This window comes from Balaenoptera musculus, chromosome 11 (assembly GCF_009873245.2).
Source record: "Balaenoptera musculus isolate JJ_BM4_2016_0621 chromosome 11, mBalMus1.pri.v3, whole genome shotgun sequence".
NCBI classification, from domain to species: domain Eukaryota; kingdom Metazoa; phylum Chordata; class Mammalia; order Artiodactyla; family Balaenopteridae; genus Balaenoptera; species Balaenoptera musculus.
Genome location: NC_045795.1, coordinates 23,809,830 through 23,823,580, shown reverse-complemented (window position 1 = coordinate 23,823,580; position 13,751 = coordinate 23,809,830). Strand labels below are relative to the sequence as shown.

General features: G+C 53.1%; 1 protein-coding gene across 1 annotated transcript; it reads left to right on the top strand.

The window, feature by feature from the left end:
- The first annotated feature begins 429 nt into the window (after positions 1–429).
- On the top strand, positions 430–13,507 carry SLC44A4 (solute carrier family 44 member 4). The gene is made up of 21 exons (XM_036867891.1): positions 430–514; positions 2,190–2,238; positions 2,708–2,781; positions 2,916–2,994; positions 3,728–3,827; positions 3,910–4,035; positions 4,191–4,251; positions 5,569–5,653; positions 5,737–5,820; positions 6,100–6,335; positions 6,425–6,524; positions 7,027–7,119; positions 7,389–7,491; positions 11,141–11,394; positions 11,481–11,575; positions 11,696–11,799; positions 11,911–11,984; positions 12,193–12,263; positions 12,362–12,456; positions 12,588–12,672; positions 13,271–13,507. The coding sequence occupies exons 1-21, from the start codon at positions 481–483 to the stop codon at positions 13,387–13,389; spliced, it is 2,121 nt and encodes a 706-aa protein (XP_036723786.1). The 5' UTR covers positions 430–480; the 3' UTR covers positions 13,390–13,507.
- Positions 13,508–13,751: the final 244 nt, after the last annotated feature.

Sequence of the window (13,751 nt, the reverse complement as noted above, 5' to 3'; positions counted from 1 at the left end):
GAAAAGCACACACAGCCAGAGGGAATGTGGGTCCAAGGGGCAGAAAGGATGAGAAGCAGGCTGGACAGGTGTGGCTGGTGTGGATTACCCTCCAGGGGAGGGGGAGGGTTGTGAGGGGATTACTGTGGGGCAGGGTCTAGTCAGGGCAAATCTCATCTCCACACTTAATCTTTGGCAGGAGGGTGTAGGCGTGACTGTACTACGATTGAAGTAGTTTGCAGAATTCTGAAGGGTTTTCTTAAAGCGTGTGAGTCCTTGAGGCCATCGTCCATGAGGCCGGAGCAAGCAGCCCTGACCTGACCCACGTACCAGGCTTGCCTTCCAGCTTCCAGCCCTCCAGCTCAGAGTGTAGAAGGAGGAACTAGAGTGTGTCGGGGACCACAGGCAGGGGTGTGGCTGTGACGTGAGGGCGGGAGGGCGGGGCTGGTGGCAGGTGAGCTGCCAGGTCTCCCAGGCTCCAATCACTCTGGAGACTGAGCCATGGGGGGAAAACAGGACCAGAACGAGGCCTACGGTGAGGTTGGGGGTATGAGGCTGGGGGCAAGGCTGGGGTGGGGGCCCAGGACCCGGCGAGGGAGGGGAGGCTTGCTCCGGGGAACGGTAGCTGGGCCGGCACCAGGGAGAGGAGCTGAGGGGAGTCGTGGTCCCCGAGGGGAGGGCCCAGGGAACAGCTAATGGAAGGAGACAGAGTCAGGGTCCTCGGAGGAGGATGGGGTGCCCATTGCTGAGGAGCCTTTGGGGTGTGAAGCTGGGGTCTGCATGAGGAGGGGGGCTGGAGTCCCTGGGACGAGGGGGTGATGTCACGCCTGGACTCTGGGCCCCTCAGGACAGGGCCCTGGGAAGCAGAGCCTGAAGGAGGCAGGGTCAGGGTCCTGAGCAGAGCAAGGGGCTCAGGGGCTGGGAGGAGTGAGCTGGGCTCTGGGCCGCTGTCAGGAGGAACAGCTTGGGGTTCCTGAGAAGGAGGCGGAGTTTCAGCCTGGACTCTGGGTCTCTGAGGGGAAATGGTGCTGGGGATCTCCCTGCCGGGGTCTGTGAGGAGTGGCAGGGGCAGTGGGTTCTGCTGGGGGTCCCTGAGAGGAGTAGGGGCTGCAGAGCTTGGTGGAGAGAGAGGGCTGGGGACCAGCCTCTGGGTTCTCTGCTAGGAGGGCGTCTCTCTCAGAGCACATTAGGAATAGGGGCAGCAGACTTCTGGGGTTCCTGTGAAGGGTAAGGCCTGAGGAGAAGGAGCAGGCAGCCTGTCTCCAGGATCTCTGTGAGGAGCAAAGGCTGGGAGGCTGCCCCAAGGGGTCCTGAGGACAAGGGCAGGGGGCCGGGTGGAGGAGTCTGCAGGGGGAGGGAACTGGGACCAGCCTCTGGGATCCCTGTGAGCAGTGAGGGTTAGGGCCCTGCCTGCAGAGGTTCCTTGGGGTTTCGGGGGTCTGAACTTCTAGTCTGGAAAGGAAGGAACCCCAAGGGAGGGACCTTCCAGAGGCGAGGCTTGGTCCAAAGGGAGTTAGGGGAGGGAGCAGTGGGGACACCCCACAGACTTCCTGGAACAGCTTTGGGTCAATCATTGACATCACGTCTGAGAACCATGGAGGGACAGAGTCCAGAGCACCTGGGAGAATGGACTGCACCCCTCCCCACACTCTTGCTCAGCCCTCTGTCCTCCCTCCTCGGTGCCCACACGGGACCCTGGCTGCCTGGCCTCACCTCCTCCCTGTGTGTACTCAGGGAGGACCAGGAACAGGACGCGCGGCCACAATCTCAACTGCCCGGCTCAGGTGTCACCCTGACTGCTCTCCCAGAGACTGGCAGTAGCCTGGGGACTAAGCTCCCTTCGGGGTGGGAGCTACAGGGCCGCCCCCACCCAGTCCCTGTGGGAATTGATGACTGGCTGAGGGCGTTGAGGTGTGAGCCGTAAATGACCCATAAAAAGCTGCCCTTTCCCCTCCCTCCGAGGCCGCCTGGTTGGAGGGCACAGTGACCAGTGAAGCTGCTGACCAAGCCTCGATCCCACCCTTCCTGTTCTCTAATTTCCCCTCCTGCCAGCCCTGCCCCTGTCTATCTCCCCCCCAGACTCCTGAGGGCCAGGTAGGACCCTGGCGCAGCGTATCTCCTGCTGTGAGGAAGGGTTTGGAGGGACTGGAAATGGGGCGAGAGACCCCTCTCAATGCCTCACTCTCCACACTCCTCCCCATGCCCTTCAGGGAAACCAGCCAAATATGACTCCTCCTTTCGAGGCCCCATCAAGAACAGGTGAGTTCTGGGCACTGTGCTGGTGGGGTCGGGGGGCGGATGGGGGCGGTGTCTGGGTTTTGCTTCATATTTGCTGAAATATTGGTAAGAAACTTGTGAGGAAAAAACCTCCTGCCCCAGGAGAGTGGTGGCCCTGGGGAGACTGTCGTGTGTGGAGGGGGCACAAGGGGGCTTCCCGGCTGCTGGTGATGTTCTGTGTCTTGGCCTGGGAGCTGGCTACACAGGCATGTATCCTTTGGGAAAATTCATCCAGCTGAGCACTTCTGAACTGTGCCCTTTCCTGTTTTAAACTTCAGAAGAAAGTTTACCCACCCAGAAAAAGGTTTTCTTAAAGAGAATAAAATGAAAGCTACCTATGCCTACTTTCCAGCATCCCCCAACTCTCCAAAGCACGACTCCTCCAGACCATGCTACCCCCCCCCACTCCCCAGCATACCCTCTCCAAAGGTTTCCCCCATTTCTCTCCAAGGAGCTGCACAGATATCATCTGCTGTGTCCTCTTCTTCCTCTTCATTCTGGGTTACATCGCCGTGGGGCTTGTGGGTGAGTTTCTGGCAGTGCAGAGCTGGGCAGTGGCTGGGGGACATCATTGTCCCAAGGAGGGACCACACCCACGGCCTTTCCCTCTTAAGTCCCTACCGCACTCCGCTGATTCATCTGTGTGTCTCTGTCTCCAGCCTGGGTGTATGGAGACCCCCAGCAAGTCCTCTACCCCAGGAACTCTACTGGGGCCTATTGCGGGATCGGGGAAAACAAGTGAGTATGAAGGCAAGAAGAGGGGGCAGGAGGGAGGTGAGATGGGGGATGGGTAGGGGACCACTCCACCTCAGCCTCCCTGAATCTCACCACTCCAGGCCACGTAGAACAGCCTCCACTGCTGGCCAGTGGCTTCTGAGTCCCCCTAGAATTAGGAGACAGCAAAGAGTCATGGTTAAATGCATGGGTTTTAGGGTTCAGAGATGGTCATTTGAATCCCCAACTGGGCTAAGTAAGTTCTGGTTTGTGACCTCCGGCAAGGTACTCAACATCTCCGAACTTTGATTTCTTCTTCTGAAACACAAGGATGATTCCAGAAGCAAGGCTATCAGTCCCAGCATGCAGGAAACGTTCAATAAATAATAAAACCACTAACATTTATATGGCATTCCAGGCAGGCAGTGTACTTTACACACACAAACTCATTTAAACCTTGTGAGGTAGGTACTATAATTTTACATGTGATGGAACTGAGGCAGTGAGTGGTTAGATGACTTATTCAAGGTCATAAAGCTGGCTCCAGAGTTCAAGCTCTTAACCCTTTTGTTAGCAGTGGCGATGCTGAATTCCTCTGGGCAATCTTTCAGGCGTCTCCCATACCTCCCCAGCTGAGCTGAGCTTCCTGAGGCCAGGAACTGGGCCCATTGCACTCTTGAGGCACAGCCCTGGCAGTCCCTCTCTTTCCCGGAGGCTTGACCAAGCCCTGATGCATACGCTTCCTTCTCTCCTACAGAGATAAACCATATCTCCTATACTTCAACATCTTCAGCTGCGTCCTAACCACCAACATCATCGGGATCACCCAGAATGGCCCGGAGTGCCCCACACCCCAGGTCAGAGTCTGGGACCTGCCTCTGTCCCCAGATCTCCCCCAGGGTCTTCATACCAGCCCCTCAGCATGCTCTCTGCCACCAGGTGTGTGTGTCCTCCTGCCCAGAGGTCCCATGGACTGTGGAAACGGCCCAGCTCTCACAGACGGTCGGGCAGGTCTTCTACACAGCAAATAGGAACTTTTGTCTGCCAGGGGTGCCTGGGGACATGGTGAGCGCTGTTCCCAATGTCATTGCTAAGGAGGGTCCATAATGAGGGAGGGTGGGAGGGGGAGTTGGGTAGATGATTGTGGTGGTAGAAAGCGGACTCACTCCTTCATCTTGCTCTGTGTCTGTGTGTCTGTCTCTCCTCCCCCCACCCTCCAGCAAGTGCTCCAAAGCCTGAGACAGGAGCTCTGCCCCAGTTTCCTCCTCCCTTCCACTCCAGGTGAGAAGCCACATTCCTTCCTCAGACATCATCCAGTCCTAGATTTTTTTCCCTCAAACAAGGGAACCAGGCTCAGAGAGAGTCAAGTCACACAGCTTGTCTGTGACAAAATCGGAATGAGCACCAGGTCTTCGTTTTTTTTCTCTGCCGCATAATCATCCTACAGTCAGATCACCAGTGCTTATTATGTACCTGCTGCGTGCCAGGTACCGGGGACAGGTGAAGTGAAGATGAAAACTGCTCCCCTTTTGGACTACATCCTAGGTGGTGAGATCAGAGATGTTCACGAGGCGATTGCATGAGATTGCCATGAGAACATACGTGGGTGAATGTACACACATGCATTTATGTGCAGGCACAGGAGACTGGAAGCATGTTCAGCCAAATGTTAAAGTGACTGCGGCTGGGTGGTGGGATCACAGTTGACTTGTTTTTTTTGCTCTTTTTCCCAATATTAAATGTTATTTTTAATAGGAAAAAAATTAACTATAGCATGAGAAAAGATATCCAGCTCTCAAGAGGTACAATAGGAAGTATCTCCAATGAGTGCTCCAAGGTCAGATAGATCTGGATTTAAATTCCAGCACTTTCCAGCTGTGTGGTCTTAGGAAAATGACTCAACCTCTCTGAGCCTTGTTTCCTCATTTTTTTAGAATGTAAATGCAAAGCAAGCCTGCCTGGCAAAGCTGTTGTGAGGGTCAAGATAAATGGCTCTGTAGGCACATAATAGGTGCCACAGGAGATAGGAGTGGGGCCAGAAGGCTTCCTGGAGGGGGTGAGATGGAGATGGAGCTGAACAGGGCATCATGGATGGGATTTCTGGAGGAGGAAGCGCAAAGGTACAGAGGGGAGGGGAAAGTGGCTGGGCTCAGACGATGGGGCCTTAAAGCCTGGCCGTGAGCGTGGGCACTCTCCAGGGCAAGGCATCTGGAGGTGTCTGGGCAGCAGAGTGACCTAGAGCCCTGGAATGCCAAGGTCCGGGCTGTGCCGTGTCTCCCGGGCACTCTGGCAGGGGCCGGATTGAAGGGTGGCAGGGGTGGGCGTGGAGGTGCTGTAAGAGGCAGGCCAGAGGGCAGGAGGGTCTGAACCCAGGCAGTGGCAGGGTGGGGAGGAAGGAGCATTACGAGACAGTGAAGGAAGCATGGGCTCCTGGGGCAGGAGCTCCCTTTCGGCTGTGGAATCAAGAGCAGCCCTCTGAGTGGGGCAGAGCCCTTCTCAACTCTGTCCCTAAGGGCACGACGAGCTGGGGTGGAGGCCAGAGACTTTCAAGACAAACTCTGGGCCCTCCCACCCAGTCGCCCGGTTCTCTCCCTCCAGCTCTGGGGCGTTGTTTTCCATGGTCCAATAGTACTGTGCCTGAGCTCCCAGGGATCTCCAACACGTCCATCGCCCAGGGCATCAGGTGGGCATTCCCTTGCCCCTACATCTCTGTCCCGCTCCCCCTTCCCACTCACAGCCCCATCTGACTCTTTCTCTCCGCACCAGCGGTCTTCTTGACAGCCTCAACGCCCGTGACATCAGTGTCAGGATCTTTGAAGACTTTGCCCAATCCTGGTATTGGATTCTTATGTGAGTCACCACATTCCCCTGCTCTCTCGTCCTTCCCTTCTCCCCACTCTGACCCTCTATCCCTTAGCCCACCGTCTGAAACAGAGCCTTTGGGCAGGGGAGGAGGAGCCAGAGCTCAGAATGGATCCCAAGTCCAACAGGATTTATAAAAGAAAGCGTGTGTGGGGGGGTTCTGATCTGGGGACATTGGGGGTTTGAGGAAAGGCATTTGGGGGTCTCTGAAAGGGGAAAGATATGGGGGATGTGGGGTGACCCTCACCTATGTTTCCCTGCCCGCAGTGCCCTAGGCGTGGCTCTGGTCCTGAGCCTGCTGTTTATCCTGCTTCTGCGCCTGGTGGCCGGGCCCCTGGTGTTTGTGCTGATCATAGGGGTGCTGGGTGTGCTGGCATACGGCATCTACCACTCCTGGGAGGAATACCGCGTACTGCGGGACCAGGGTGCCTCCATCTCCCAGCTGGGCTTCACCACCAACCTCAGCGCCTACAGCAGCGTTCAGGAGACCTGGCTAGCAGCCTGTGAGTGCCCTGCCCACCCATGAACGACCAGCCACCCAAGGGCTGCCCTGGCCATGACCCAGGCCACTCTGCCCCCTGTCCACCCTCAGTGATCGTGCTGGCTGTGCTTGAAGGCATCCTGCTACTGACACTCATCTTCCTGCGGCAGCGGATTCGCATCGCCATCGCCCTCCTGGAGGAAGCCAGCAGGTCAGGGCCCATGTGGGAAGGAGAAGGGGCAGAGGGCAGGGGGGTGGGCCCAGGATGGGAGTGCTGGAAAGGTGGCAGAGCACTGGAGGAGAAGGGCGGCATAGCACAGTGATTAACATTGCTGTGTGGCTTAGCCTTTCTGTGCCTCAGTTTACCCATCTGTAAAATGGGGGTAATAATAGTTCCTACCTTGTAGGGTTGTCATAAGGATTAAATTAATTAGTGTCTTGTCAAGTGCCTAAAACATGAAACAAGCCCTTACTCTCCCTGAAGCCGCCCCTGGTGGCTTCTCTGTGGCTCTAGTTTCCTCTAAAGTTCCCTTGAGCCTGATTTATTCAGTTCAGTTCTTTTAGGGAGCTCCTACTATGTGCCCAGCCTTAGGGGGAAGGAGCAGGCCCTGGCGAGGGCAGAGGTGTGGCCTGTGCCAGGGTCAGCACCGTGAGAGGGTGGATGGGGACTGGGGGGCTAGCCTCACTGGTGGACTGCTCTCACCTCCCTGCAGGGCTGTAGGACAGATGATGTCTACCATGTTCTACCCGTTGTTCACCTTTGTCCTGCTGCTCGTCTGCGTTGCCTACTGGGCCATGACCGCTCTGTATCCTTTGCCCACATGACTGGGCCCTCCTGGAGCCCTTGGGGGTGGGGGGCAGGGCAATACTTTTGTAGACAGTGTGCCTTAGTGTGATTGGAAGAAGGCACCCCTTCCTCCCAGCAGACACAGCCCTGCCTTGAAAGAGCAAGCACAGGCTGAATTTCAGCCCCTCTGTGCAGTGAACAACCTGCTCAAACACCTGGGAAGGGGTTGCTGAGGAGGGGACCTGTGGAGGCCCCCGTGTCACCATGCTTTCCTTGACTCCCCTCTGGGTACCTGGCCACATCTGGGCAACCCCAGTACGTGTTCTGGGCGCCCAACGTCAGCTTGTCCGGCTGTGAGAAAGTGCTGATGAATACATCATGCAACCCCATGGTGAGGATTTGGGGTGGACGTGGAGGGGCACCAGTAGGGCTGAGGGGACCTTAGAGAACAACTGGTTCAAATCCCTCATTGTGCAGAGGAGACTGAGGACCAGAGATGGCAAGGGGCTCACTCACGGTCACACAGCAGGCCCCTAGCAGAGCCAGAAAGGGAGTCTGTCTGCAGACTCCAGATCTCCTGCTGAGCCACCCATTGTGCTGCAAGAGGAGGCATGCTGTGCCCAAGGGCAGGGCCAGGCCCTGGGGCAGGTGGATCTCAAACTTCTCCATCCCTCCCCAGGACATTTCTCTGCCTAGAGGACCATTAACCACTTCACCCTTTCAGTCTCAGTCCGCTCACCTGTAAAATGGAAATAATCTTAATATCTGTGCCTCAGCGTAGTAGCCGAGAAAATTAAAGGACATTGGGCACATGAAAGTGCTTAGTATAATGGCTGGCACCTGATAAGAGCTGATAACTGTAGATGGGTTTTGTTTAGGTTATCTTTAGTTAGTCTTCCTCAGAACACACTGTTCTAGGCAATAGGCAGGTGGGCTCCCTGGGGGCCTGGGAGAGTAGCTGCTACCCCAAACTCTCCCCTGTGAAGTTCCCAGGGAGTGAGGCTGCACTGCTGGGTATTTACTGTCAAAGCTTTCATGTGGCCACCACATCAGAACTGGGACCATGGGCTGTGCCCACAGGCATTAGCCCCACTCTAAAAAAGGAGAGGGAGGTCGTTTACATTTAAGGAGGACCCACTATGTGCCAGGCATTGGCTATACAAAGCCTCAAATGAAGTACTTCTTGCTTTCAACTTGCTTATGACCTAGCGGTGGGGACTGACACAAACCCACAATTACATACAAAGTGGAAAGTGGTTATAAATTCTTGTTATAAAATTTCAAACAGACCAGTCCCTCCCTTAGGAAGCTTGCACAAGCTTCTTAGATGGCCTCATCCACCAGAGGGCAGACAGCAGAAGCAAGAAAACTATAATTCTGCAGCCTGTGGAAGGAAAACCACATTCACAGAAAGATAGACAAAATGAAAGGCAGAGGACTTTGTACCAGATGAAGGAACAAGATAAAACCCCAGAAAAACAACTAAATGAAGTGGAGATAGGCAACCTTCCAGAAAAAGAATTCAGAATAATGATAGTGAAGATAATCCAGGACCTTGGGAAAAGAATGGAGGCAAAGATCGAGAAGATGCAAGAAATGTTTAACAAAGACCTAGAAGAATTAAAGAACAAAAACACCTAGAAGAATTAAAGAACAAACAAACAGAGATGAACAATACAATAACTGAAATGAAAAATACACTAGAAGGAATCAATAGCAGAATAACTGAGGCAGAAGAACGGATAAGTGACCTGGAAGACAGAATGGTGGAATTCACTGCCGCAGAACAGAATAAAGAAAAAAGAATGAAAAGAAATGAAGACAGCCTAAGAGACCTCTAGGACAACATTAAATGCAACAACATTCACATTATAGGGGTCCCAGAAGGAGAAGAGAGAGAGAAAGGACCCGAGAAAATATTTGAAGAGATTATAGTCAAAACTTCCCTAACATGGGAAAGGAAATAGCCACCCAAGTCCAGGAAGCCCTCCAAGTCCATCCATGTTGCTGTAAATGGCAACATTTCATTCCTTTTTATGGCTGAGTAGTATTCCGTTGTATTTATGTACCACATCTTCTTTATCCATTCATCTGTTGATGGACACTTAGGTTGCGTCTATACCTTAGCAATTGGAAATAATGCTGCTATGAACATTGGGTGCATGTGTCTCTTCCAATTAGTGGTTTTAGGGTTGTTTTTTTTTCAGGTGTACAGCCAGAAGTGGAATTGCTGGGTCATATGGTAGTTCTATTTTTAGCTTTTTGAGACAATTCTCACACTGCTTTCCACAGTGACTGCGCCAATTTACTTTCCCATCAGCAGTGTACAAGTGTTGCCTCTTCCTCACATCCTTGCCAACATTTGTTGTGTTCTTTTTGATGATGGCCATTCTGACAGGTGTGAGGTGATATCTCATTGTGGTTTTGATTTGCATTTCCCTGATGATTAGTGATGTTGAGCATCTTTCCATGTGCCTGTTGGCCGTCTGCATTTCCTCTTTGGAAAAATGTCTATTCAGTTCTTCTGCCCATTTTTTAAAATAAATTTATTTATTTATTTATTTATTTATTTATTTATTTATGGCTGAGTTGGGTCTTTGTTGCTGCACGCGGGCTTTCTCTAGTTGCAGCGAGTGGGGGCTACTCTTCGTTGCGGTGCGCGGGCTTCTCATTGCAGCAGCTTCTCTTGTTGCGGAGCACAGGCTCTAGGTGCGCGGGCTTCAGTAGTTGTGGCTCACGGGCTTTTGAGCGCAGGCTCAGTAGTTGTGGCGCATGGGCTTAGTTGCTCCGCGGCATGTGGGATCTTCCCGGACCAGGGCTTGAACCCATGTCCCCTGCATTGCCAGGCGGATTCTTAACCACTGCACCACCAGGGAAGCCCCGTTCTGCCCATTTTTAAATCAGGTTGTTTGTGTTTTTCATGTTGAGTTGTATGAGCTGTTTTTATATGTTGGATATTAATCCCTTATTGGTCATATCATTTGCAAATATTTTTCCCATTCAGTAGGTTGTCTTTTCATTTTTCAATGGTTTCCTTTGCTGTGCGAAAGCTTTTAAGTTTAATTAGGTCCCATTTGTTTATTTCCTCTGCTTTAAGAGACGAATCTGTGTTTTTTACTTTTTATTAGGGAAATTTTCAGACACACACAAACATGGAGAATCCCTGTACTCAGATTCCATAACCTTCAGCCTTCTGTTCTTGTTTCATCTATGTCCCTACCCATCCCCCACTCCTTGCAATTTTTAAAATTTATTTATTTATTTATTTATTTATTTGGCCGTGCCGGGTCTTAGTTGCGGCACATGGGATCTTCGTTGTCACGTGCAGGATCTTTGTTGCGGCATGCAGGATCTTTAGTTGCAGCACACGGACTTCTTAATTGTGGCATGCAGACTCTTAGTTGCAGCATGCAAACTCTTAGTTGTGGCATGCATGTGGGATCTAGTTCCTTGACCAAGGATTGAACCTGGGCCCCCTGCATTGGGAGCGTGGAGTCTTAACCACTGGACCACCAGGGAAGTCCCCATGCAACTTATTTTTCTCGAGTTTTTAAAGGCAAATTCTGAACGTTGTGCCATTTCACCTTTAAATATATCAGGATGGATCTCAACAGATAAGGACTTTTGAAAAGCATAACCACTACACCATTATCACACCAAACAAAATTAATGGTTCCTTACCATCATCTGATACCCAGTCTGTTCAATTTTGCTAGAAAGTGCTTTGGTTGAAGTTGAAGAGGCTGCTCTGGGAGGGGACAAGCTGTTCAAGTGCAAAGGATAGCTAGGCATTGGTCACACTGCCTTCATACCATTAAGGCTTAGTCCACACGGCCTGGGAGCTCTTGTGCCATCCAGAGACTGGAGACTGAAGGAAACTAATTACACTCACACAATAGGCAAGCTGAACCCTGTCTGAACCCAGAGATGGATCTCCTGGAAGGAATGGGCTTCCCCAGTTCTGGGGAGGCTGTTACCACCCTCTGCTCTGGGAGGGCAGGAGCTGGTTGGGAATGAGCCTCCTCTGCCTGCCTCCCCAGGACCAGCCGGTGAACTCCTCCTGCCCAGGGCTGATGTGCGTCTTCCAGGGCTACTTGTCCACAGGCCTAGTACAACGTTCTCTCTTCAACTTGCAAATCTATGGGGTCCTGGGGCTGTTCTGGACCATCAACTGGGTACTAGCCCTGGGCCAGTGTGTCCTGGCTGGGGCCTTTGCCTCCTTCTACTGGGCCTTCCACAAGCCCCGGGACATCCCTACCTTCCCCCTGAGCTCTGCTTTCATCCGCACACTCCGGTAAGCCTGGGGCAGGGGGCTGGGAATTATGAACCCGGGAGTCCTCTGACTACCTGCCTCTGACTACCTCACTAACCCCTGTGCAGTTACCACACTGGGTCACTAGCCTTCGGAGCCCTCATCTTGACCCTGGTGCAGATAGCCAGGGTCATCCTGGAGTACATTGACCACAAACTGAGAGGTGAGTCGAGGTTGGGAGCTGGGCAAGGCTAGGCTGATCAGCTGGATCCTTGGGGGCTGGAGGGGGGGGCGGTGTGCTGTCAGGGGCCAGTGACCAAACATGAGCCCTCCTTACCCCCAGGAACCCAGAACCCTATGGCCCGCTGTATCATGTGCTGCTTCAAGTGCTGCCTCTGGTGTTTGGAAAAGTTTATCAAGTTCCTGAACCGCAATGCATACATCATGGTGAGCCCACTACATGAGCAACCCCTTGCTCTGGGGGCCCTTGATGCAGGCCTCCTACCCTGGCCTAGGTAAGCTCACCACAGGTAACCCTGAACTTTCCACCTCACCCAGATTGCCGTCTATGGGAAGAATTTCTGCGTCTCAGCCAAAAACGCCTTCATGCTGCTCATGAGGAACATTGTCAGGTCAGGCTGTCACCCCCCACCTCCGTGATCTCCCACCCATAAGCATGCTGTGCTCAGAAGGGCCTTGAGCTTGGTTTAATCTCTGCTGCCTCCATCTTGAAATGTGAACAGTTTTTGTTTTGCATCTGTCACGGCAAATTATATAGCCAGTTCTACTCCCAGCCCTGCCAGGCCTCTTACCCCCAACCTACCCCAACTCCTTGTACAGGGTGGTCGTCCTGGACAAAGTCACAGACCTGCTATTGTTCTTTGGGAAGCTGCTGGTGGTTGGAGGTGTCGGTAAGGACCAGGGCAGGGAGTTACAGAGGACAGGGGTGCTGGGCAGTTTAAGAGGTGACCTCAGAGGAGTGATGCTGACCTCCAGATCTCTCTCACAGGGGTCCTGTCCTTCTTTTTTTTCACCGGTCGCATCCAGGGACTGGGTAAAGACATTGAGAGTCCCCAACTCAACTATTACTGGCTGCCCATCATGGTGAGTGACACCCCCCCAACCCCCCAACCCCATACCTTCCCACTCCCACCCTCCACCCCACCCCACCCCCGACTCCCACTTCACCCTCCAACTCTCCAAAGGAACCCTAAGGGAAACCTTGCATCTTGCAGACCTCCATCCTGGGGGCCTATGTCATCGCCAGCGGCTTCTTCAGCGTTTTCGGCATGTGTGTGGACACTCTCTTCCTCTGTTTCTGTGAGTCACACCTCCACCTCCTCTCTTCAACTTAAAGGTACCAGATCATTCAGGCTTTTTTGGAGACTTGGTGCTTCTAGAAACAGCGACCTCGTGAGTTACAGGAGCCAGAGCCTCTTCTAACATCCTCAGGGCAGGTGTTTGGGAAGAAAGGAGGGAGTGAGCTCCCAGGCTCCTGGGCTCTCCCAAGACGGAGCATTCCAGGGGAGAGGCCTCTGGTATCTTCCCCTAGAAAATCTAGGAAAGAAGTTAGCCACAGGAGACTTCACAGCAGGTGGCTGTAGTGAGTGGGGATTTTCTCACCCTACTGTATGCATTCATTCAGGGTTTCCTGTGTACCAGGCTCTGCGCTCAGCAACTGACATGTATTTTTTCCGTTAATCCTTATCACGCTATGAAATATTTTTGACACCCCCCCCTTTACAGATGAGGAAACTATTACATAACCTACCCAGTAGGTTGCAAAAACTGCCCCCCAAAATCAGCCCGTGGTGGCGCAGCCTGGAAACCAGGGAGCTGTCTCTTAGTCCCTGATTTTCCCGGGGAGTGGGGTTGGCTCCCAGCGGTGCGCTCTTATGAGTCTTATGTCGTGCCTCAGTGGAAGACTTGGAGAGGAACGACGGTTCCGTGGACCGGCCCTACTACATGTCCAAGGCCCTTCTGAAGATTCTGGGCAAGAAGAACGAGATGCCCCCGGGAGACAAGAGGAAGAAGTGAGAGGCGCAGCTCTGATCCAGGACTGCACCCCGCCTATACAGCCTCCCAGCCTCAACCCGCCTTCCAGATCTCGATTTTGTAGTAAAAAGATTTTATTAAAAGACTGATATTTTGTTTTCTCAAAGACTCTGGGACTTTTATTTCCTCCTACACGCTGCCCTTTTTAACCTCCCCTGGCTCTTTAAAATAGACCCCGCCCCTATGACGTGACCCAGGTGCCTCGGCCAATCAAAAGGCTCCTGAGGAGTAATGCACGCCCCCTTCTTCACCCCAGCCAATACGCTTCCAGCCGGGGTCACGCGCTCCGGGGCTTCAAACAGGGCCAATTGGAAAGCGATAGCTCTGAGGCGCTGAAGGGTCAC